Source organism: Calliphora vicina, chromosome 1, assembly GCF_958450345.1.
Source record: "Calliphora vicina chromosome 1, idCalVici1.1, whole genome shotgun sequence".
Classification (NCBI taxonomy): domain Eukaryota; kingdom Metazoa; phylum Arthropoda; class Insecta; order Diptera; family Calliphoridae; genus Calliphora; species Calliphora vicina.
Genome location: NC_088780.1, coordinates 86451370 through 86478929, shown reverse-complemented (window position 1 = coordinate 86478929; position 27560 = coordinate 86451370). Strand labels below are relative to the sequence as shown.

Below are 27560 nucleotides of genomic sequence, written 5' to 3'. Positions count from 1 at the left end.
AAAATAAAATACCTAGCTTGTTTATTTCTATTTGTGCAATTAGAAATTCATTAATATTTACACAAATATCTGATATAATTAATAAGAATTTCAGTTATTTGTTTCTTTTGAATATTTAATGTCGCGTGCCAACTTTAACACATGTCCAATAGATCCGCCCGCCATTCATTCATCAATCATTGTTTTGCTTTCATTTTAGTAAATTTAGCAAAAACAAGTAAGAGTGCTATATTCGGCTGTGCCGAATCTTATATACCCTTCACCAAATTATACTTCAAAATTTTAAATATTTTTAGGTAAACAAAATTTAATTTTTTTTAGTTATTTTTTTTCATTTTTTGGAAAAAAATTTATTTTAAATTTTTTTTTTTTAAATTTAAATTTTTTTTTTTTTAAAATTTAAAATTTTTTTTTGGTTTTTAAAAATTTTTTTTTGAAAAAAAAAATTCGGGTTAAAAATTTTTTTTCCCGATTTTGACCCATTGTAGGTCCAACTTAATATGGTCTTATATACGTCGTTGCAAATGTCTTTGAAATATCTATCATTAGATATCCATATTGTCTATATTAATGTCTTAGTAATCCAGATATAGGTCAAAAATTGGTCAAAAATCGAGGTTGTCTTGGTTTTTTCCTCATATCTCAGCCATTTGTGGACCGATTTTGCTGATTTTAAATAGCAAAATTCTCGAAAGCATGTCTGACAGAATTATTGAAGATTTGGATCCCGAAGATATCTGGGGTCTTCAGAAAACTGATTTCAACAGACAGACAGACAGACAGACAGACAGACAGACAGACAGACATGGCTTAATCGACTCCGCTATCTATAAGGATCCAGAATATATATACTTTATAGGGTCGGAAATTAAAAATGTAGAAATTACAAACGGAATGACAAACTTATATATACCCTTATCACGAAGCTGAAGGGTATCAAAATAAAAAAGCAAAATCAAATCAATTTCATTATCACCATCGTCAACGTGATTATCATGAGTGTACTATACATTTAATTAAATAAATAATGTTTATTTCATTAAATTCTCACACTTTTCGTTTTATTATTACTGATGTTGTTTAAAAAAAATTAAATTTATAAACAAAAAAATAAATAAAAACAAAAACTACAACAAAAAGAAAATAAATAAATATGTAATTAATTGGCGCCAAAATTACTGCCACTGATCTGAGTGACATGAGCATCTGATGTACGTGTACAATTCGTCATTCACTCATTCATCTCAATAGTCATACAAATACAGACTGACTGCCTGACTGATTGACAGACAAACTGGCTGACGATATGCTTGAGCAAGCTAGTGATTGACTACCATCGCCACCGTGTACATAAAATTTATTTGAACCATTGATACATACACGTTTGTCTGAAAAAGCCAGAATACTTAGTTGAAATTTAAAAGAAACAACATGATTTTCAAGCATTAAATTGGCAATTGTGCGAGTACTAACAACACAAATAAATAAACTTTTTTTTTTATATTTTTAAAGAAAAATAAACAAAACTGATAATTTATTTTCTTTCTTGGTTGGTTTGTGATTTTTTCTTTTGTTAATTTTGGTGTTAATTACTGGGCGGGTAATCGGTTCAATTTTAACATCTAAATATTAACAAGTAAGAGAGCTATATTCGGCTGTGCCGAATCTTAGATACCCTTCGCCAAATTATACTTAAAAATATTTTTTTTTAAATACTTTAGGTAAACAAAATTAAATTTTTTCGAAATTTTTTATAAAAAAGTTTTTTAAATTTTTTTCTTTTCGAATTTGTTTTTGAATTTTTTTTTGAAATTTTTTTTTGCAAATTTTTTTAATTTTTAAAAAATTTTTTTTGGAAAAATAATTTTGACAAACAAATATTTTTGATGAAAACAAAAATTCGGGTAAAAAAATATTTTTCCCGATTTTGACCCATTGTAGGTCCAACTTACTATAGCCTTATCTACATCGTTGCAATGGACTTTGAAATATCTATCATTATATATCCATATTGTCTATATTAATGACTTAGAAATCCAGATATAGATCAAAAATAGGCCAAAAATCTGGGTTTTCCCGGTTTTTTCCTTATATCTCAGCCATTTCTGGGCCGATTTTGTCGATTTTTAATAGCAACCGAACCGGAAGAATTCCCGACATATTGATGTATGAATCATGTATGTAAGTTATTTAGGGGCTACGGAAAGTTGATTTCAACATACAGACGGACATGGCTATATCGACTTCGCTATCTATAACGATCCAGAATATATATACTTTCTGGGGTCGCAAATGAAAAATGTAGAAATTACAAACGGAATGGCAAACTTGTACATACCCTTGCCACTCATGGCGAAGGGTATAAAAACAAACCAAGTGAATATGTATAACTAAGCGAAACAAATGTTATTGTTTTACTTATTTGCCATTTATTTATTTAAGAGTTTATATATAAAGTTGTAATACAAATTAAGGTGTTTAAATCGAATCTGTAACCAATACAATAGATTAACCCAACAAATGGCATAATATATTGTTATAAAAAAGTAACCACGGTTACCGCAAATATTCCGTTATCATTAAAATACATTTTCAGTTCAATTCTCCTATAATTCCGTTACCGTTAAAAATACCATTAATGAAATAAACGTAAATATCGGTACTTCAAAAATCCGTTACCGTTATTGCACAGATAGCTGCCGTTAGCTTACCCTTTGAACTGATATAACCCAAAATACCGTTACCGTTATTTAACCATTAATATTAAATTATGCAAATTTTATTTTATGTTCAAAAAACCGGCAGCTTTGAAAAACCGGTTACCGGTTTAACCGAAAAAGGCTTTGATTAGTGTCTTTTAAAAAACCGGTTAAACGGTTTTGGTTTTTATCTTCAAAAAAAACCGGTTAACCGGTTTATATTATTTTTTTTTTTAATATGAAAAAGGTCTCCTTATATTTATTTTTATTTGTCGATGCTAATAAGTAGGAAATGTGTTAAGATTGTGTACTAAATCTTCGGAATTCTTAAGGCTCTATCTTTATACAATTATTTTATATCTTTTACGAAATATCTTCAAATGCTATAATTTTGTATAAAATAAAACAATATTTTTAAAAATAGTATCAAATTTTTTTATAAATATGTTTGATGAGCTTTAGAAAATATATTTCATTAAAACCGGTTAACTGTCTTACAAAAACCGGTTTGTCAAAAAAACCGAAGAGTTAAAAAACCGAAACCAGTGGAGTTTACAAAGATGAAAAAACCGGTTGACCGGTTTTGGATACTCTAAAAATACAATTTTCATTCAAATTTTGTTACAAAAACTTTTATAAAATGAAAATTTCATTATGTAATACAACACATTTTTTGAATTGTTCATAAATTTTATTAATAATTTCAGACAATATAAAATTACAGTTATTTCTAAAATGCCGATAAACCGTTACCGCAATAATCCAAATGAATGTAAACATTACATTTTGATCGTTTGAATCGGTATATTTAATAAATGTCTTTTTTATGAGGATTAGGTGTAACATTAAGCTGATTGACGGCCTTTCATAAATATTTAAGACTTTAATAACATTGATTTAATATAAAAACAAGAAAAAAAATCATTTAAAAATCAACAAAAAGTTAATGATTTATTTACAAATAAACATTAAGGAAAACAGTGAAACTGAACAAAAGACTAAATCATTGTAAAAAAACCAAACACTCAGATCCACAAACAAACTTACTTACATTTTTGCATAAGTAAATTTCCCGGGTAAGAACCACTACATTGTAATCGGCTACAGCAAAAGTTTTTGAGATCAGGCTTGCCAGATTTTGGGAATTTGTTTCCAAAGTTCTGGATTTGAAAGAAGATACTGGGGATGCTTATATGTAGGGAAGTCGATTTAACTTGTATTGGTCGGAACATGTTTTCCGAAACCCCCCAGATGTTCTTTTCATATGGCTGAGATATATTATGGTTACCGCAATCATATATATAATTAAAGTGACCATAATATTGATAAAAAACCTGTAAAAATTTTTAAATGGTTATGGAAACATCTAAAACTATATTTTTCTCTGCGTGAATGTATAAACAATTACTTAAAATTCATAACAGTAAGAAAATTTATCTCATTCGCCAAAATATTGGAAAACTTAGTTTTTCTCAATAAATCTCAATGTGATGATCAAAAAATTCTGAAATTTGTTTAACAAAATTTTAAAATGGAGATTTGAAACTGCCGTTAAAAAAATTAAATTTAACGGTATACTACGAAGACAAAAACTCATACACAAGTAAATACGGATATATTTTAAGTAAAACCTGGACAATTTTGTAATTTTCATTAATCTTATATATAAATAGGCCACACGTTTTATTGTGGTACACTTTTAAGTATGTTATTGTCCACCAATATTGATGAAACATATATGGTTTAAAAGGTTATTTCCTCTAGATGTGCACAATATAAAATTCTTTATATAAAAGTGGTAAAAAGCTTTTTAAATTTGCTTGAAAAACAACAACAACATGTTTATGCACATCTAAATACATATGTATTTGTACACAAGCGTGAAAAATATTTTTGCGTATACTCAAAAGTAACTGTATAATTTTGTTATTAGTGGTCGAATTTTGACCACCAGGCGGTCCTAGTATTAATAAATCTACATACATATTTCTGTAAAATAATGCAGAAAGTTAAGAAGTTTCACAACTTTGAAATATAAAAAAATATGCTGTCACCCTAATAGTTAAAATATATATTCTTTAACCAATTGAAAGGACTATTCTCGAAATCAAATTTACTTTATTAATGTGATAATACCGATAATTTAATATATATGTAATTAAATTGTTACTTGAAGAAAAAACAATAATTGGGGATATTTTTAATTCCGGTTGGGAACAGCGACAAAATTATCTGACAACTCTGGTTGAAATTCATTGAAGGCTACTCGTAATAAACATTGTATACCTTTTTTTGATTTGGATTCTGACCGTTAAACGAGTATAATCCAGAGATGCAAAATGGTAACTGCAATTGCAGCAAAAATGTTAATAAAATTTTTTTTTTAATTTAATCTAGAATACACTCTTAGCTCAGCTAAACCGATACCATTTGGTAGCAAAATGTTGTCTTGAGAAATCATTCATGGGCGATTTATGGACTGATTTTCAATAACAAAATTCAAGGTATAACGCTCTATATATTTGTGTATCACACATGTGTGTCTATGTTGATTTAAGTGCTTCGAACATGTATATGGGAATAGTTTAGATAGCTATTTCGTCAATATTTCGAAGAAAAAATTTAAATAAAAAAAAGTTTTAATTTTTCACTTGACATGAAATCCCCCAAATGTTGAATAGTGTATAAGTTAATTAAATTTTTACCATTTTTTTAGCTGTTTATATAAATTTTCATTTCAATATTCATTTTTCAAAAATGCCCAAAGTCATGCACATTTTTTATGGGCCCCCAAAGGTTTGGGGCCTCGGTGTCATTTTTGCAAAAAAGTGATAATTTTCTCATATCTTGCAAACAGTTCGGAATTTTTATTTACTCTCTGAGGCAAAGTTGTAGCCCTTGTCATAAAGAACAACAATTGTGAACATATATAGTGATTTGAATGCCTGGTACGGAACTGAAGACCTGATTATAAAAGTGATTTTAAAGTGGAATTAAAATACTTTCACCTCAACACATTTAGTGCCAAGGGATTTTATTTCCTGGAGGCCAAGAATTCTTTATAAAGATTTCTAAGATATACTCGATCTGTTTCTTATTTTTGATTTTATAAATTTCATTGTTAGCATATGCTAACCATCTCTAAAGATATACAAAAATTCATGACGGAAATATTAGGTGTCGGACACAAACGTACTACATGGCAATCAATGTGTTAAATCAATGTATTAAAAAGCAATGAAGTCAAGACAATGATTTTATGTAAGTAACCAGCAGTTCTGGGTTACTGTCCGGAACTAGTAATTTTACCTATCATTTAGGGTCAACACTAGTTACATAAATAGCTACGTGACTAGGTATTTTAACATTTTGACATGTGTTCTAAGCAGAAGGTCAATTAACTCTAGATTGCAAAGAGACTATCTGACAGGTGGTCCAAAGTAGGCCTCACTTTGGATTCACATACCGGTTACATATATATTTGTATGTTTTTTAGTTACATATATTTATTACTTACTTAAGTCCCAATAAATAGAGTTCGTGGCATCATGGTTTATTGCCATTTTAACACAGTACTGATTAACACTTTTGATGGTTTAAGAATCCATATTTTATTTTAATTTTTTAACTGAAGCCAAATTATTAGAGTGGACATTTCAATTGAACCAAATACGTTATGGGTGTTACATTGTACCTTATGGATCTTAATTGCACCAAAGAACAATTCCATACCTGGCACAAACAATCCCATGGCGCAGAATCTCTATGCAAACATCTCTCACGCTAGTGTGGAATAAAATTATTGTTATTGTTTGGTATAAGAGTATGTTTGAATGTGTTTTAGCAACAAAGTTTTTTTAAACAAAAACAAATTTTTCCGTTTATAAAAATTCTCCTTCAGCGCATGCTCTTTTTTCTTTATAATGATATTGTTTTTTCTGTTTGTTTTTGTTTAATGCCGGCCTGTATTTTTGTTCCGTCACATTTCTACACAGAGTGAAAAGCAATCGTGACCAGTTAGTTAAGACTCACTCGAGTACGTACACAGACCAGACGACGTTGCTAAAAGTATCTTTTCAGTTGCAAATACAAAACTCGCCGGAAACCACACGAAAAATATACACATCTATAAGATACAAAAACAAAAATATAAATAAACAGCAAAAAATAAAAAAACACAAAAAGTAAAAAGTATTGGCTAAACACAAAAACAATACAATATTTTTTTTATTTTTTTAAATACAAATCTGATTGTATGAGAATATTCTAAGCAAAAAAAAAAAAAATAATACATTACGCTAAAAAAGTATAGTCGTATAAAACGTGACACTATATAATGTTGACAATCATTCACTCATTCGCCAAGTGTATCAAACGTCGTGTTCCCAAACAACACATTCTATCCACATTCTTTCAAGGATAACTCCTGCTAGCCATCATTAAGGATTTATAGAAAAATACTACAATTTGAGAAAACTACAGTTTAATAATAAAACTCGTGTACTTAGTAAATTGACAAGTAGCTGTGAATTGATCACAATAAAAAAGTGTTTAAACATTTCAAATATAAACAAACATTCGTTAATGACTTAAACAATATTTCGTGCATTGTGTGAATGCTCGACAATTTTAAAGTTATCGCTCTGTGAATGAATCTATACGAATTTGTTACAAAAGACAACAAAGACTAAATGAATAAGAAATAAACAAAACCGAGGAAAAGAAAAAATTTAAAAAAATAAGTATAAAAAAAAGTCAAAAAGATAAACAAACTCAACAAATCTGTATCGAAAAAACTTTTGTTGATTTTTGTCATTTCGACAATCATCGAATTATCCCGTTCTATTTTATCATAGTTTCTTGTCGTTTGTTTTTTTATTGCTTTGTTAATTAAAAAAATTACTGAGTGTTCAAATTAATTTGTTAATAATTTTATTGCCGTGAAAAATTGTGTCGTTTTTTTCCTATTAACATCCGTACACACCTCCAGCTTCATCATGGAAATTGAAAATCTTCCACAAATGTTAAAAAATAATCGCACATTTGCTGATAATGATGCGATTATGATTGAAAAAAGATACACGGTAAGTTAATGGTGCCAATTTAAAGTGTTTGGTTTTTTTTTTTGGTTTCTTTAAAAAATGTGTGCTATTTAGAAATGTTTGTTTTTCTCAGTTTAAAACAAAAATTATAAATTATGTTATGTTCACAAACAACACAATTAAAATCAAAAGAAATAGTCATATGGTTTGGGATAATTTATTGAGGAAAGAAAAACTTTCTAAATATACACACATACAGTCATCCCTTAAATAACAGGGTATTATTTATTTAGAAACAAACAGCCTTACTATAAAAGAAATTTTAAAGTTAATTTTTGTTAAAGTCGACTTTATTTTAAAATAGAACTTTTTTTTATACCTAAGAAATATTTTAAAAAATATTTAAAACATTTTCTCAACTCATACATTCAAATAAATGAAAATATTTTTCAATGAATAAAAAAAATTAATTTCAAAAAATTAAAATAACAAAACAACATTTTAAATTATCACACTTATTCTACTTGGCGTCGTCGACATCGTTGTCAATATTGAGTCAAAAAATGGTAGATGTTACGCCGATATCGAAAACAATTGGTAACTTTTGACAGCGTTTTGTACTTTAACCCGACTTATAAAAGTATAAAATTCTGTCAAAAGTTACCAATTGTTATCGATTTCGGAGAAACACATGCCATTTTTGACTCAATATTGACGACGATGTCGACGACGCCAAATAGAATAAGGGTGTATATTTGAAATTTGTACGAAATTTAAAATAATAGTCAACTTTATGGACTTAAAATACATATATATTCTTGGAATACTACTGTGTAAAAAAAGAAATGTATTTTTCAAAATGATTTCTTAACATTCGGGATGTTAATAATTTTTTTTATTCGAGTGAGTGATTGATTAATTTTTAAAATTTTATTGATTATTATTCGAATAATATAATAAATTATATTTAAAACAGAAAAATTCCAATATATAACTTTGTTAAAAATAATAAAAAATTAATAAATAGAAATTACATCACATTTTCATTATTATTAAAATTTAGCTTCAAAACTACTTTGGGAGAAAATTAGAGTGTCAAAAAATGGTCTAAATCCAATATCTAGTAAAATTTTCAACTTTGTTCAACAATATGAAACTATTTTATAAAATTTTGGTTTAGAAATTCATTTATTCGACTGTTCGATTATTCGACTATTATTGATCGAATAACTTTTTATTCTAATCTGAACAATTTTATGCATTCAATTAAAAATATTTTTTTTATCGATTAATCGAATAACAATCCTAGTCCCCAGGAACTCATTTTTTAGAAATCTATTATAAGAATGACTCTCAAACGATTATTAGGGTTGTCAGTCATTAAAAAAATCGAGCAAAAATATTTTTTATTCAAATGAATTTATTTTCATGTTAAATTTTAAAAAAATTGTTTATATAAATAAAAATAGTCTTCATTGTTATCAAACTAATTATTGTAAATTTTCAGTGTTTTTGTTCAATTATTCAAATAATATTTTTTTTTGCTCGTTAAAAATAGCTGCATGGACCAAAAAATTTGACTATTAAATTTATACATATGAGCGTGTGTTTTTCTGAGATGTTTTTCGGTAATGTTTGTTGAGATGATTTTTCGGTATTTAACTCCAATTACAACTCACCCGTTAATTAAATTCCTTTCAAATTTTGAGGAACATTTGGATATTTTTGTCGAAAATGCCTGCAAATCTAAAAGCAACATAAGTATATGTTCTAAGAAAGTAATTTTTATAAATTTTACCATACCGGATCGGAACTAGTTAGATTATAATATTCCAACTATTGTGCCACGATAGACTCCGGCTAGACAATGCAGAGATGCAAAGAGCTTCGCATAATTGATCTTTGTAGTACTTTTGATTAAGACTTTTTAAACTAATCGCAACCAAAAATGAATTGAACAAAATTTTTCCTCTGATTTTGAGGTATTTGAAATTGTAATTAAATAATCGATTTATGGACTATTTACTTGTACATTCTTCCCGTATTACTCAGATTTGTGGGTATTAGTCACAGTTTACACAAAAAAAAAACATTCCCGTCCACAAAATAACTTTATTTTTTATTACAAATTCTGACTAATACCTACTACGATAACAAAGCATTAGTTACAATTTTTTTATAACCGTTCAATATATTTTTTCTCCTAATTGCCAATAATTCAAGAAGTTAAAGACCCGTATTTTAAATTTTAACAAAAAACTAATTTTTTTTTTTAAAAATATTTGAAATACGTGTTATTCAAAAACCAGATATTTAAACAAAAACATTTGAATACAAAAACAAGTTGAATACAAATTATAATTTATTACTTTGTTTTAAATGGGAATGATTTAAACATTATTTGAAATTAGAAAGTCTTAACAAGAGCGTTTTAAATGTTTGGAATACTAAAAAGATGTTAAATTATATTTTAAACAAAATTACACAAAATGCTAAAAATGTGTACTATCATTTCCTGGGTTGCTTCCTAAAATGCACTAGATAATCTAAATTTAATTCAAATTAGTTTTAAATGATACTACATACTTTTTAAGGGCGTGATTCAGTCAAACGAACTATGCAATTGAATAGAAACTTTTTTTATAAAAATCACAAAAATGTTATTATAAAACTAAATGATTTCCATAACAAATTTTAAATTTGTAGGACTTGTTTAGAATCCCAGGGAAATTTAAAAATAATTAGTTCTAGAACAAGTTTATTCAGAACCACTTCAGAATTGTTAATATTTTTCTAAAGCCAATTACATATCTACTATATACATATGTACATAAATTCATCAAAGTAATAATAAATAAAATGCTTTACAATATTTCATCAATTAATTTTTTTAAACTAAAATAATAGCAATATTAACCAGAAACAAAGGCCATTTTAATAAAAATTCACTTAATCAAAATAACATTTTTCTCAAAAAAAAAAAAAAAAAATATATGATTTTCGAATTTGGAATCTGCGTGAGTTTGCAAGTCTGTAGACTTATAAATATAAATATGTACCAAATGTGTGTGTATTCATGTTCTTAGAATACAGCAAACATACAATTTCCGGAAAAAATAAAGAAAAGTCAAAACAAATAACATTTCCTAATAAATAAAAAAAGTTTCCACATTGACATGTGTGTAAACATTACGGTAGTACATAGTTTGTTTTGAAATAATGTTCATGCTTTATTAAAAATTTGACGTATCAAATTCAAAGATACTTACGATGGGCTACTATTCTCCTGAACGGTAAAATCGATATGTGTAATATAGTGTCCCGGAATCTGTTGTAGGAATACATTTCAGACGATGCGTATTAATATTCCGTATATGTATAAATGGGTTAAAAATGTTGAACAAGGTTTTCAAAATTGTTTGAATTTATATTCCCTTAACTCCCTGTCTATACCTAATAAATTTTATCAAGATAAACGTCAAAATGTTTGTCGAGATAAAAAAATTATCAGGTATAGTCTCCATTTATTAGTAGTATTGCTTCGTTATGACAAAGTTATTAGTGCTTATGCTCAGACAACTTTGTCTTGACAACAAACGTCATTAATTGTTATGATAAATATTTATCAAGTATAGACAGGGGGTAAAAATAAATTTGAAACTTTTTTTGAACAAATTTTATTGATATCGAGATTTTGAATATCTGGTAGAGAACTAAAGGGATGGAAAAGTTGGTACTAACGTAATTTGTCATATGTCTTGTCCCTATTAACAATAAAAATATAACTTAGCAATAACTTTAGTTCATAATTTTAAAAATTATGAATTAATCATTTAACAAAAATACATTTTGTAGTAAATTTATTATATTTCAGTAAAATATTTCAGTTAGTACTAACTTTAAGTTAAGTTTTTATTGTTAATGGACCTAACCCCCATTATCACAATGTAAAGTTATGTTTTAACATAAAGTTATAGTGTCAGTTTTCATACAAACATTTTTTAATGGGGTTAAGTTAATTTCCTACAAAATACAACATTTAATTTGTAAGAGATATTTTCAAAATCGTTTTATTCGATGTAAACAAATTTAGATGTTTTAAATATTGGAATAAACTTACTATTCCAAGAATATATTAAGCACAAATTCATTATCGATTTCAAAATTTAATTAAGATTTTTAGTGATTATTCGAACTTTTCATTTTATGATTTGAAAGTAAATATAATTAGGCTCAAAAGCATGTAAATAAATAAATAAATATAAATTTGGTTTCCAATATTCTATTTCTCAATAATGGAAAGTTAAATAGATGATATTTACAATATATCTTGACAATAAAGATTGTTGATGACGCCCATGACAGGGTAGAAAATGCATTGCAATTTGTCAATTGTCTAAATTGCTTTAAAATGTTATTCCTTGAATTATTACACAGTAATTATAATAAAATTTAAATTTTACTACGATGTATTTAATTGATATTTTTCTTTGTTTTCATTTTCAGCTTTCGGATTTATATCCAATTGCGAGACTTACCCAAAAAATGGACAGTGTTTTAAATGTATCCTCATCGGCCACCACCACCACCACACAAACACAAAAATCCGATGATTTACCCTATACAGTTGAAACCGTAACCACCGAAGATTCTGATAAAGTTGTTGAAATGTTGAAAACATTTTTCTTTAAGGTGAGTTTGGAACTTTCCTTTTCAATGTCAAATTTCCATTAAAACATACTGGTAACATAAATAAACAAACAGTAAAATAAAAAATGTTTTGCAAAAACTTTGCTTTTGCTAAAACATTTGCTAGTGTCAATATATTTGAAACATTTGTTCGCTCGCCCGATTTTAAATAATATTTTAACAATTGTTTCAATAAATTTAATTGAGCTATGCAATATTTAGAATAAATCTCATTAACATTTTTTTTTTAATATCGAAAATAATACGTCTTGTACGTTAAAATAAACAAAAGTATCTAGGAATTAAAACATACAGTGCTGGCAGAGAGTTAAAGGAATGAAAATGCAATATTCATAAATTAAATTTGAAAAGTCAAATTCTTATCCTCAAATACAGATTATAATTCTTGTCATTTTCTTTTTAAAATTTAATAAATCGGATTTGACATTAATATGGTCGCTATTGGTTGCTATTAACAGCTCTCCGAATCCAAATTCTGAAAGCCTTATCCCTAATCACGATAAAAATGTAAACTTCTTTAGACATTTTATTTTAAATAACGAATTCATATATTAACAGCTCTTCATCGCACGTACTTCATCAATCAGTTACGGTATGCGTACTTCTGCTGTATGTCGTATCACGTATTCATCGCTTTTAATTTATTTTTCACACTGTTGTTTATAGAAAATAAAACGTCGGTGCAAAATTAAAACAATTTTGAAACGATTCTATATTTATGAATTTCAATTTCAATATGAATTTGAATAATTACTAGTGATGCGTACAATTTGCAAACATTTGTTTTGAATTTAATTTAAACAATTTGTATGTACCCTACAGTATCACAATACGGTCAATAATATTGACCGTCCGTCTTTTATGTCAAATTATAGGTCTCAGTTTTGTATATGATTTGATAGAACTTAGTAAGGCTCATAAATATAAATTTTCTTAAAAACTTACCATATTTCGTCACTGTAACCACTTTGTCAAATATCCAATAAATCATTGAACTTGCCCGACGAAACCTATTAAAGCCCTACCTACCTTCACAAATCAATTAAACGGTTATATATTTCATAGCTTGTTGGATCAAAATGAAATTAAGAAATAACACACATATTTGTAAGGTTTGTAGTTCATATCTTAGTCATCTATGGAAGGATTTTTAATTACAAAATGCTCATGATGTCTTGTTATATGCATGATACCAAATGTAACTCATTAACCTTTATCCTGTACTTATGGGTCAAAACTGTCCAAACATGATGATTTAAAAAAAGACGTTGTTCAAATATTCGAGATGTAATCAATTTATTTGTAAGAATCATTCCGAGACTCGTGTTACATCTCATGAGTGTAAAAACAAAATTTGAAATATTATCATTTGCGTTTAATTTTTGGAGTACAGGATAATGTTAAGATATCTTGGGGCAACAGGAATCGTATTTAAGTTGAAATAATCATCCAAATCGGACCATAAATTACCGATATATAAGTGAAACCTCCAATGCTGTAAAAAATGGATCGACAATAGGTGATTTTCTGGGAAAATGCCTTTTAATTTTTAACACGACTGTTTGAACGCTTAAGTTTCCCATTTGTGTAAAACAAAGAGGAAGTGTTTTCGAGTTTTAGTTTTGAGTTTGGACCTCATGGGCCCTCCAGTGGCGAGGAAAGCGCTCCCCAAAGTAGGACACCTCGGGTATGTACAATTTACACAGATTGCACAGGTTGCACGGCATTTTAACCCTATAACACGCAAACTTTAAAAAGCTAAAAAAAAGTTGTCGAATAATTTAGGGTAATTATGACCCAATAAACTCAGAACAGTCATTAGAAGCTAATTTGCAAATTAAGTTTAGGAACCAGGTGCAAAAAGGTGAAGAGTGCCTCAGGACATCGTTGCCGGTTTAGGTGTAAACAATAAGATGTAAATATAATTTTTTTTATTATGGACAAACTTATAAAAAAATATACAAAAAGTTAGAAAATATGATTTACTTTCTATAACAAAAATGTAAAAAACTATGAAATATAACACGCCGATAAATTTATCCGCAACCCGCAACGGTGCCCTCAGGCACCCCTTAGTTTTTGCGTTATCAATAAACTTTTTGTTAATTGTTTAACATTTACATATTCATAGACTGTAAGAAGAATCGATCGGGCAACTAAAAGTTAGTAAAACTTTGATTTAAAAAAAAATCACACACAAAATTCCACGTGCTAAAATTATGACAGAACAAAAACTAAAAGTCGGAATGTATTTCGACCTTCGAGGGAAATGTTAACAAATCTGTAACTGAATTGAGATAATTGGTGTTTTGTAATGCATGTCTTGGGGCACTCTTGCGGATTAGAGGGTTAATGTTTACATGAGGACCCTTATTAATGTAATAATACGACTCTTTATTCCTGAGATGGTTAAAGTGGTAGTTCACTGCTCACAAGCTGTCAAGTAGAGTCGAAAGGACCCCGTTTGGAGAAAATGCCTGACATATTGGCTAATTTTTCACAAAAAACGGACTAACTTGATTTCAAATAAATACAAAAAATTCTAGAAAAAAATATATTTTTTTTGTAATAAGTTGAAAGGTAAATAAAATTCGGCACTGCCGAAATATCACAATGACTTGTTTGCAATTTGATTTGTTTATATCTTAAAATTTAATGGAAAAGTAAAGAAATTTTTCCATAAAAAACAAATGTTCAGTGAAATTGAATCGATTTTATTAATTAATTTTGCACCTTTTGGAAAAATACACATTCGTGTGGATAAAATAAAACATACACTTATATGGGGGTAACCAGGTGTTTATTATTTCTATCGTTAATTTATTGTTAAAAGGGTAATTGTATTAAATATACATACATATGTATATAAATATGTATTTATGGAAATTGGCATGTTCCATACTAGGTGACAAAAGCTATATACGCGAAATTGTTAAAGCGAGCTCCCATTATTTAAACCACATATTTTTATAAAAAAAATTAATATTTGATTATTAAAATTATTTTTTTTATTTTTTAAAAGGTTTAATTACCATCAATTTAAATATTTTTTATTGAAAAGTTAAAGATCAGCTAAACTAATTTATGCCAACACACGATTTTCGTGTAGATTTAACAATTTTCAATATTAAATTTTTTTAATTACTTTTCAGATTTTAGCCAGAAAAAAACTCACACAATAGATAAACTATTAAGTACTATTATATTTACATACGAAAAACTATTATTATTTATTTGAAGATTACTTGGGTAATTTGCATATAAATCGCATTAAAAACTACTGAACAAATGAAATGACTTTCAATTCAATTCTCGGTATTCGTAATATTTCCTTAAAACATGAATTTTATACCAAATTGCTTGCATTCAATTAGTAATTTAGTAGCTTTGTTTAATTTTGGAAAATATTTTGTGCTGTCGTTGTATTAAGTCATAAATAACGAACAATCGATTGATATCGAAAGCAATTAAGGTGCCATAATAAATTATTACCCAGTTCCTAAATGAGACAACATAAAATCATGACAACAAAAACAACAACAACGTCAGAGTCCAAATACTGAAACAATAGACCAAATAAATACTGCTGGACAATTACACGTCTCAACAATTTTTCGTATTCGATTAGTGTAGTGTATTAGAATTAGAATATTTTAGATAAATTAAAGTTAAAAGGTGTCAAACTCGTAGGCAACCATTTACGAGAAACATTTAACTCTGTTTTGCATTTTTACATGCAACAACAAAGTTGAAAGCATTTGCATTATTGAATTATTTTGTATTTAATGGTGAAGCTGAAAAATTAATAGATATGTATATTGTTAGAGTACGAGCACTGTGGTAATAAATATCTAACAGTGAAATCTTGATTATCGTTAAGGGTAAATTTAACTTCATTTTGTTTAATATTTTATTTTCATTAACTAAAACCAATTCAAACCCTGCAAAAAAGAACTCACCAAGAGGCAAAAAATAAGTATCAGTAAAAATAATGAATCTTTAGAATTTGAGCTGTAAAAGTGATTATACTTAACTTCTTTGGAACTAGTGAAAATTTTGCAGAGCCCATCCATCAACTCTAAACTGATTTTCGTGCGAAAACAATAAAATATAGCAAGTTATAAGTTTGTCATTCCGTTTGTTATTTCCACAATATAATTTCTGGATATATATTCTGGATTTTTTACATAGATAGCGGAGTCGATTAAGCCATGTCCGTCTTTCTGTCTGTTGAAATCAACTTTCCGAAGTCCCAAAATTACTTACATACACGATTCAGACATCAATTCCGGCTCGATTGCTATTTAAAATCGAAAAAATCGGTCCACAAATGGCTGAGATAAAAGGAAAAAACTAGTTAGTGGTGTGCTAGTTTATCAGTATAGGCGTTCCGGGTTCGGTTCTCGCCATATGTAACTTTTAAACTAATGCATTCTTTAAAAAGAACTTGGAACATCCATAAAGGGGAAGATAGAAGTTCACATTGTGACGATAAACTGACAGTTCTGTTAATTGGAGGTTTATCGTTACGAAAAACGATAACCAGATATTGAGAAAATGGGGGTAACTCAAATATTGTTGATATCAATATAACAGATACACGTTCGAGAATATTTTCAATAATCGAGGAATTCGTGTTTAAGTTTTGTTTATGTAATTTTCATTACCAAACTTATTATGACTATATTTTATGATATATTGATACCACATGGTCCATACGATATCTCGGGACTTCGAAAAACTTCTTTCCGCCAACACACTGATAGATGGATATCGCCAATCCAATGATTTGATTATATCCATAGAATTTTTCTAATCTATCAACAGAAAATCAGTTCACCCAACTAAAATTTTTTAAACACAATAGAAAATTTTGGTTTTTTAGACTGAGGTTGCGTTTGTTAATGAAGTAAATTTGTGCATCACTGATGCAACGACCTGCAAACTTTTCCAACATCAAACTAAATGAGGAGGTAGTTGCATAAATTTGCGGCTTTACTTCCATCAATATGCATTAAAAAACTTTCATTGCTGCAATGCAATATTACTACATTTACGAACGCACCCTGAATCATTTGATTAGCAATAAATTCGTTTATCACAACCAAATCTATTTTCAATGTGTGACAACGAAAGCAAAATGTTTACTTAAACAAGGAAAATTAAATTTTCAAATTGGTCGACTTAATACAAACTTAAATTCTTAATAGAATAATAGTTCTTAATACAATTACTAAGCTTAACATTAAAACTTCTTACCCCCATTAACACGTAGGCTGGTTATGGGTTAACTAATAGTTATACTGACAGTTTTCATACATAAATAATTTTAACCGACAGTATAACTATTAGTTAAGGCATAACCAGGCTTTGTATTAATGGGGGTATTAATATTCAGAGAAAATATTGATTTAAATTTGTTTATATGATTTGAAAAATTTCTCTTTCGAATAGAAATACACATTTTTTTCCAAAATTTATTTTAGTCGGTCCCCGTAAATCTTTTAACTAATTATAATTATAATAAAAATAATGGAATTTGAACTGATTATTTGAAAAATTGGTTTTAGCCTTAATTTATTATTAAAAAATTCACAGGGATTCCCAGGAATTGAAAAAGTCTGGAAAATTTGGTTTCCTATTCGATAAATATAGATTAAAAAGGAGGAATAACACAGAAATATCAAAGAATTGTATTCAAATTAATTGATATTTTTTTAATAAATTTTGTCACAATTGGACAAGTTAACTGATACGAGCTCTTTCAGTATTACCGAGAAATTCTGAAATCTGTCTCTGATTTCGATTTGTTTTCTAAATAGCTTACACTTCACAACGCAAATATTACACTCATTACAAAACGTTTTAAAAACACATTATATTATAGTGAAATCTAGTTACGTCAATCCATACTGTAAAATATTTTAGCACATCTGGAGTATTTATTGTAGCTGTGATTTAAATTCAAAATACATACATACTTACTTACCTACCTACATCCATTATAGATCGTTATATGTAGTAATTTGAACGTGTATTGCAATAAGTACGAGTACTTACCTATATTTATTATTAAGTCTAGAATAATAATAATAACATTTGATTCAGAACCACCTGTAATCAGTCACCGAACAGAGGGTGAAGTCAAATTAAATGTAGTTAGTTGTCTATTATTATTATTTTTTTTGCATTTTACATTCTACGTGTTGATGGCATGAGTGATTAATTAAATTTAGACACAAAATTAAAGCAAAATAAGTGCAACCCATTGTATTCATAGTCGTCGTTCGTATTCTCGTACTAAAACAATAATTGAAGGAGTGTTTACATTTTAATATGAATAAATGAATTTATTTATTTATACATATTTGTAGATGTTTTTTTTTTTGTTCATTATTTGCTCCACTACTGCTATTAATTAATGAAAATGAAAATCCATGCACATGTCTGAGATTATTATTTGTCGTGTGTTTTATTTTTCTGTTGTTTTGGTTGTTCTAAGTTAAAAGCAGTTAAGTGAGGTGGGTGGCAGGTTCGTTGGTTGGCTTAGATTTGTGTAGATAAAACTATTTATAAGAATTTATACGTGATTCCAATATATGTTTATATACATATTTAAATTTGCACTTGTTCATTCATTCATACATTTATGCATACAAATTAAGCTAATGGCCAATGGTGTGATATTAAAAAGTTTACTACTACCAAATTTAATATTTTTAGAAAACTTTAAAATATTTTTGGTTTAACGAACATTTAGGTTTGGGATTTTGTTATATGTAATTTGTTTAAGATAAAAATATTATCAATTAATTTGAATGCAATTTTGTAATATATAGAACAGAATAAGTTCATTTGCAATATTATTAAAATTTTAGTTTTAGAAACTCAATAATATATAACAAAATCTTTATATATTAACAAAACTCAATGAAATTTTCAATGTTTTTTAAATTTGTCATTCTAAATAACAAAGTGTACAAAAACTTGTCAAAAGGTTAAAAGGAATCCCGCAATTCCTAAAAATTGGCTTGATAAATACCAAATACCAAAATTGGTATTTTTTAAAATTTTGCCCATAGGGTCCACTTTTCCTTCGTGACTTAGAAAATAATTTGAGGATAAATATGGAACACACCATGGTTTCCAAAGCTACTTTTCGTTTTCTGATCCCAGCTTTGGGATTTTAGAACATGTGGGCCAAAGTTGAAATTTTGTTAAAAAATATAGGTCAAATTCCGAAGAGCAAAAGGGCGACATATTTGTAAAATAGGACATGTTTTTTACACCAAAATCTTCTCCGCGAAGATGCCCTACAGAAAAGCATAAAATTGTTATATGTTCCTAAATAAAGGTTTTTTATAATAAAAAAAGAGTTAAGTCATCTTTTCGTCCAAAAAGCAGCAAAAATCTACTATTTTTGAATTGAAAATCGTTTATTTTTGGATCCATAATAATTGCTCTAAAATCGTTTGTATATTATTGGTAATTTAGTTGTCTAACTATAAAAAATATAAAAATCTTTGCAATCGGAAAATGTTACATGTCGAAGCCCACTTCACAAGCTAAAGCAAAATTGTGCTACTGTGTCCCCCCACTATATATTCGCCATATATCATTAACAGACACATTTTGGGAGAGACGTATAACATATTAAATACAAAAATTACGATACAGCATTGTAATTCGAAAGCCATACCGAAAGTTTTAACCCCTGTCAATCAATAAGTCAATATCGTGTATATCCAATTAATCAGCTTAGAATGGAAGCCATTTAAATACCATGCTATATATTCAGTTTCCATGATTAGTTGGATCACAGAATAATACGTAGGTTATGTTGGGAGCCAAAACATTTAAGACAACAGAGATAGTGAAGGATGTTCCGCCCTTTCTCACCATACTATCTGGAAATATAATGCTCGCATAGTCGAATCTTCATTAAGACACTTCTAAGATCATATATATATAATATAAATATTCACCACAATATCCTGTTTCTCATAAATGCCTACATGGTTTTCGCCTGTATACAACCCTGAAAACTGTGCATCAAGTAGGAATTCATCCCTTACATACTCATAACTGATGTCCATTCCAATATCTGCTCCGAACCGTACTAATTCATCCACAGTTTCAATACGTATTGTTCGTTGAGAACTTGTAGCAACAACGGCTGACAATCCTCGATCTAATAATTCTATTACTAAGTGTCTGATTATAAATATGGAATAATATCTAAATGTTTCGCACAGTCTGATAGGAAAAATTCACACTTCCGTAACCGTGATAGTCTGAACCTTGGTAAAATTATAATTAGAACCAGTTTTCCATTGTTTTGTATTACATCCTGAGATATTCCTGAAACCATCAACTCAACAGCCTTAATTCCTTAATTTTGTGTTCCACGTCTAACTTGTTTTGCCTTCTCGCTGTTCCCAAGACTTTTAGTGATACCTAAATTCCAGTGATCAAATTGCCAACTCGAGGAGAGTCGTATTTTCTTTGCTTGTTTGCCTTTCTTGAAAATAATAGAAGTAAACAATGACAACTTTATCAAATAAATTCTGCAAATTGAAAACAAACTAAAAAGTATTTATTATTATGGCATCGACAAAATAATGTTAATTTAGGTTACATTTTTACATAAATTGTCTGGCCCTTTTAAGTTGGGATTCCGCATGCACCGTAATCGGCGCCGATAACGAAAACTGAAACTGAAAAACGTTGGTGTTCGTCACCGTCTCGTTTCCGAATCGTTTTCATTTCAGTTGGGTGCGTTGCGGCATAAAACAGAAATGAAATTATTTTTTAATGTTTTTTAATAAAATTTCAATATTTTTTACAAAATATATTTTTTTCTCTTCTAATAAAGAAAATTTATTTTTTTTATTCATTTTCTTTAAATTTGAAATAAAAAAATAATTAAAATTATTTCGTTCCTACAGCACCGAAAACAACCTACTTGAAGTTGTTTTCGTTCCGATACCAAATGACAGGTTTTTCGTTACTGATCGGTGCCGTTTCGTTCTCAATTTTTGTTGCCGATTTCAGAAACGTACTTTTTTTCGGTGCAAATGTATGGAATTTCGTTTTCGGTGCCGATTACGGTGTATGCGGAAACGTAGCTTTAGTAGAAAAGTTTCCAATGTATTGTCACTTATATATTTAAGAACCTATAAATCAAAAGTGGTCAATCAAAGGCCACTTAATTATTATGAGTCCTTGAAATTTACAATAATTTCGCTTTAAATTTTATATGTTAATAATTTAATTAAAAAATAAAAGTTCTTGGAAAATCTATCCAAGAAAACCTTGAATATACATATGTACTTTAACAAAATTTAAATCATCAGACATTTATTTAATAGTTACCAAGTGAAATTATAAATTGCATATACTCACTATTTTTCTGTACATTATATAAAAACAATAGAAAGTTTTTGCAATTAATTGTTTTTAGTAAACAATGTTTGAATATATTTATGCGCGATAATAAAATCAAATATTCCAAATACGTAAATAAATTTGAATATTTTTTTAGATTAAAAAAAATCCAAATCCATATGGATGAATACAAAGCAAAAATATTTGATTAATACAAAAACAACAATATAAATTAAACAATGTGTTATTGATTGTTTCAAATCCGTCTATGAATTCTTTTTCGATAAATCCAAAATTTTAAGTTATGCACAACAGTTTTATAATTTAACAAAAACAAAAAACAGAAAAAACTATTAAGAATACTAATAAGAAATTGATTTAAAGGTGTACACAATAAGTGTCGTAATTATAAAATGTTTTTTTTTTAATTGTATAATAACTGGTTCTAAAAGTAATTTGTACAGGTTTATAAAATGCAATTAAATCATCAAACAACCAGAGAGGTTAATGGCCCTTGAATTTAAATTCTTTGCAATTAAAATGTGACAAAAAACAATATATTTTTTTGTTTAAATTATTTTGTTACTTTAATTAGTTAATTATTAAATACTTAATTATTCTTTTGGATTTTGTATAATTTCAGGATGAACCATTAAATACGTATTTAAATTTGGGAGAATGCAAGGAATTGGAAGAATATTCCGTAAAATGTATAAAAGACGGCTGCTCATACAAGGCTGTGACCAAAAGCGGTGAAATTATTGGAGTCTTCTTGAATGCTCTCATGCATCGTCCGGTAAGTTTTGAAATAATTATTTATTCCTATACTTCATTCCTTTAACAATTTATTCTTTATAAAATTGGTTCCTTGTTAAATCAATCAAGTTTTCTTTAATTCAAATCCATTACAAAATAGATTTCAAAATGTTTTAAATGATTCAATTTGTCTTTAATTCAAATCTATTGCAAAAAACCTTAAGACAATTTTTGTAAATGAGTAAAAGCAAAATAAAAACAAAACCGAATGAAGAAGAAATATTTTAATTCAATTTCTATTAGATTTGTTGCATTCCAAGATTTAAAATAAAACATGTCAGAGAGTTAAATTCGGCTATGCCGAATCTTATATACCCTTCACCAAATTATACTTTAAAAAAAGAAATTTATGAAAAAAGTCCGGTTAAAAAATATTTTTCCCGATTTTGACTCATAGTAGGTCCAACTTATTATAGCCATATATACATACATCGTTGCAGTGGGCTTTGAAATATCTATCATTAGATATGCATATTGTTTATATATTTATGACTTAGTAATCTAGATATAGATAAAAATAGGCCAAAAATCGAGGGTGTCCCGGTTTTTTCCCTTATATCTCAGCCTTTTTTGGTCCAATTTTATCGATTTCAAATATCAACCGACCGGGGAGAATTCCCGATATATTGATTGATGTATCAATCATGTTTGTAAGATATTTGGGGGCTACGGAAAGTTGATTTCAACATACGGACGGACATGGCTATATCGACTTCGCTATCTATAACGATCCAGAATATATGTACTTTGTGGGGTTGCGAATGAAAAATGTAGAAATGTACAAAGGAAATGACAAACTTATATATCGTCCCCTCAATAAAACAATAGTGTATAAGCTTATACACCGCATAAGAATCTACATAACTGATTCTATATGTGGTAAAAATTTAGTGAAATTCTACTTCCACAAAGAGGGTCAAAACACAAAAATTTTAAACTCAATTATTTCGAAATGGCAAAATATTTATACACTATTGTTTTATTAAGGGGACGATATACCCTTGCCACTCATGGTGCTCGCAATTTAGCGAGTTCACTCGGAGGCCTTGTGGCCCATTGTGATACCCTTAGAAATACTATTCCCTTATGCTGAAAATTCGTACATAAAGTGAGAATAGTTTCCCTCCTTAATTTCGTTGACTATGTGATTCCTGTGGTCCCCGTGGGAACCAACCGGTAATTCTAATAAACCTGATCATATTTACTACACCATTTCCAATTGTATTTCAGAAGTTTCTAATTGTATTTCGGAAATTTCCAATTGAATTTCAGAAATTTCTAATTATATTTCAGAAAATTCCAATTCAATTTCAGAAATTTCCATTTATATTTCAGAAATTTCCATTTATATTTCAGAAATTTCCAATTATATTTCAGAAATTTCTAATTATATTTCAGAATTTTCTAATTATATTTCAGAATATTCCAATTATATTTCAGAACTTTCTAATTGTATTTCAGAATTTTCTAATTGTATTTCAGAATTTTCCAATTGTATTTCAGAAATTTCCATTTGTATTTCAGAATTTTTAATTTATATTTAAAATGTTTCTAATTGTATTTCAGAATTTTCCAATTGTATTTCAGAATTTTCTATTTGTATTTCAGAAATATCCATTGGATATTTCTGAAATACAATTGGAAAATTCTGAAATACAATTGGAAACTTTTTAAGTATAAAATAAAAATTCTGAAATACAAATGGAAATTTCTGAAATACAATTGGAAAATTCTGAAATACAATTGGAAATTTCTGAAATACAATTAGAAATTTCTGAAATATAAATGGAAAATTCTGAAATATAATTAGAAAATTCTGAAATATAAATGGAAATTTCTGAAATATAATTGGAAATTTCTGAAATATAAATGGAAATTTCTGAAATATAAATGGAAATTTCTGAAATTGAATTGGAATTTTCTGAAATATAATTAGAAATTTCTGAAATTCAATTGGAAATTTCTGAAATACAATTAGAAACTTCTGAAATACAATTGGAAATGGTGTAGTGACACATCTTTGAGACAGTCCAGATCATGGAAAAGAGCTCTACCAAGATGTAGTAGTCTATGCTCTTGTAAGGCTGGGCATTCACATAAAAGGTGCTGTACCGATTCCTCCTCCTCTTCGTCTAAACAACTTCTACAGTAGCTATAACGTGGGTAACCCATACGTTCCGAAATATGTCCAATCATACAGAGCCCAGTAATTATACCCGTAAGAAGCCTGATCGAATTCCTGCTAAGATTCAAAAGAGTCCTAGTTCTTTCCTCTGTCAGCTTGGGCCAGAGCATTCTGGATATTCTACAAGTGATGATATTTGACCACCTGAGTTCCGTCTCGCTCAAAGCCCATTCATCTATCAATCTCGATACTGTCACCAGGGGAGTGTGAATATCCCTTTGCTCTAGAGATACGTCCAGGGACGACCCGTTGGTTGCGCACTCATCAGATACTTCATTTCCCCGGATGCCCTCGTGTCCTGGAACCCATATCAACTCGACGTGATGTTGTGTCAGTTGTGCCAGTGATTTGATACAATTGAGAAGACATTTCGACCTGATCACGTTGGAGTTAAGAGCCTTGATTGAAAGAGCCCGTGCCTCTTTCTGTCTTTGAACCATCAGTGTAGATTGAGATCACGTCATCCCTTAGGACAGAGTTCGCGGCCCAATCATCCCTTGTCGGTATTCTGTATTATGTAGTCCGTAGGTCCAACGGAAGGTTATAGTTATTTTTTGTACTACTGCAATTTGAACTAAAATTTAATAAAAATCTCCAAAGTGATATAATAATCAAAAATTAAATGATTCTAATTTGCAAATATAAATGTTTATTTCTCCACAGGCGCCCAATGCTGAACATGAACAATCCGCTGAATCCTGTGATCATCCAAAATTCAGAAAAATTTTACAATTAATGGATTTCATTGAGGGAGATTTCAATGTATTTGATTTATATCCCGGCACCGATGTTATTATGGATGGTAAAATTCTTTCGGTCAATTCCAATTATCGTGGCTTAGGCATTGCTGGTCGTCTCACCGAATGTACTTTGGATTACATGCGAGAACACAACATTCCGGTAATGCATGTTTTATGTTCCAGCCACTATTCGGCCCGTGTTATGGAGAAATTGGGTTTCCATGAGGTATATCGTCTTAACTATGCCGATTACAAAGTTGATAATAAAGTCGTGCTTGCACCAGCTGAACCCCATGTATCGGCCCGTATATTGGTCAAAGAAATTGCTGATATCAAGAAAAGTCAGCTGTAAAAAGTTGGTTTGAATCAAATGAAAGGCACTGGGTACTTGTACGAAAAGCTTAAAACTAAACGGAGATGCATAATATGTAGGTACACATGATGATTATGTACTTATAATTACAATTGAAAAATTACAACAGATATACTAGAAAATAACCCACCCAATCATTTACCGAAAAATGGTTGTAAATGCTGTTAAACTTTAGATTTTAGTGGTTAATTAATGATAAATACATTTAAAAATACAATATAGAAATATTAATTCTGATGTGATTTTAGATTTTTATTAAGTTAAACTTTACATTGGTGTTGGTCAGTAATAATACTTATTATACATATTAAAATAACTACCCTTCCTTATAATTTTACATTTCCTTAATCCTATCTCTCACTCTCACAATTTGTGAGGATACTAAAATTAGAGTTCAATACACAGTGGCGAACAAAATGCATTTAGCATTTACCATAAATAGGTACGTTCTTAGAATTTGAAAACATATTCATTAATATGAAGTTCATCCAAAGTTGTAAATAATATTGTTTTATAATTTTGTTCGCCGCTGTAAGAATGCTATGATATGAATTTATTTAAATCCTTTGTTTGTTAATAATCCTGAGAAAAGAGAGAGATTGTAATTATATACATACATTTATATTTTAATGATTTTATTATGTTCTAAATAATAAAAGGTATTCATTTATTCGTTCACAACTTAATTTGTCATAATTACATTATCCAAAAAATTTATTAAGAATATCATGTTCTGTTTAATATAAAAAGTATAAATTTGTTAAATCCTAAAAGTATACTTTAAAATAAATGAGAAATTGTCAAGGACACCGTGGTAACTTTGTGAAAGGTAATAGATGGATGAATGTTGATGATAATATTGAATCCTGCAATTAATATGTATGCCCATGTATTTATTATACAAAATTAATTATGTTTAAATAATCTTGTGTATGATATTTTGCTCATTTGTGCAGCAGCAATTAAAATTGCGGCAATAACTATTTTTTTTACATGCATAATTACATATTGTTAATATTTAAGTTATTTTTAAATATTTTTATTATAATGTTATGATTGTTTTAATAAATAAATAAAATGCCAAAATATCCTAAATTAATGGAATTGTTTACAATTTACTAGCCCCACAATTGTCTGTGATTTTGTGGTGAGCATAATTGTGGTTGGAACTAATTAAATGCTCTAGAAATATCCACTACAAGTGTATATAAATAAGTGAGTACATATTTATATATGTGGGAAATAATTGCGGTCTATAATGCAGTAACTATTTTGTTGTTAATTAAATTTACAAAAAAAAATCTAATTAATTGACTATTTCATGAGCATCAAATGGATAGTATTTTAAATTATTTTAGTTTCGCAAATTGAAGCATAAAATATATTTTTTACGTGAAAATAGCTAATTTTTTGTTTTAAAAAACTCATGAAAAATCGAAAACGGCTGAAATGGTTCAGGTTTATTACTCATTTTGTTGTCATTATATGTTGCTTTTTGATAATGCAATAAATCTGAACAATTTCTGCCGATTTCGATTTTTCATGATTTTTTTAACAAAAAAAAATTAGCTATTTTCACGTAAAAAATATATTTTATGCTTTTCAACA

At 28.3% G+C, this 27560-nt stretch overlaps 1 protein-coding gene across 2 annotated transcripts in view; it reads left to right on the top strand.

Annotated features, from left to right (window-relative positions):
- speck overlaps positions 1–27051 on the top strand; it is a 93904-nt gene extending 66853 nt beyond the window's left edge. Inside the window, exons 1-4 of one of the 2 annotated variants that reach the window (XM_065515072.1) lie at positions 7594–7783; positions 12248–12433; positions 22482–22634; positions 25503–27051. In XM_065515072.1, the coding sequence (XP_065371144.1) occupies positions 7697–7783; positions 12248–12433; positions 22482–22634; positions 25503–25931 (855 nt within the window). In that variant the 5' untranslated portion in view covers positions 7594–7696 and the 3' untranslated portion in view covers positions 25932–27051. Of the gene's footprint in view, positions 1–7593; positions 7784–12247; positions 12434–22481; positions 22635–25502 lie in introns of those variants that run through there. The other variant, XM_065515073.1, reaches the window with a different exon arrangement.
- The last annotated feature ends 509 nt before the right edge of the window (positions 27052–27560 follow it).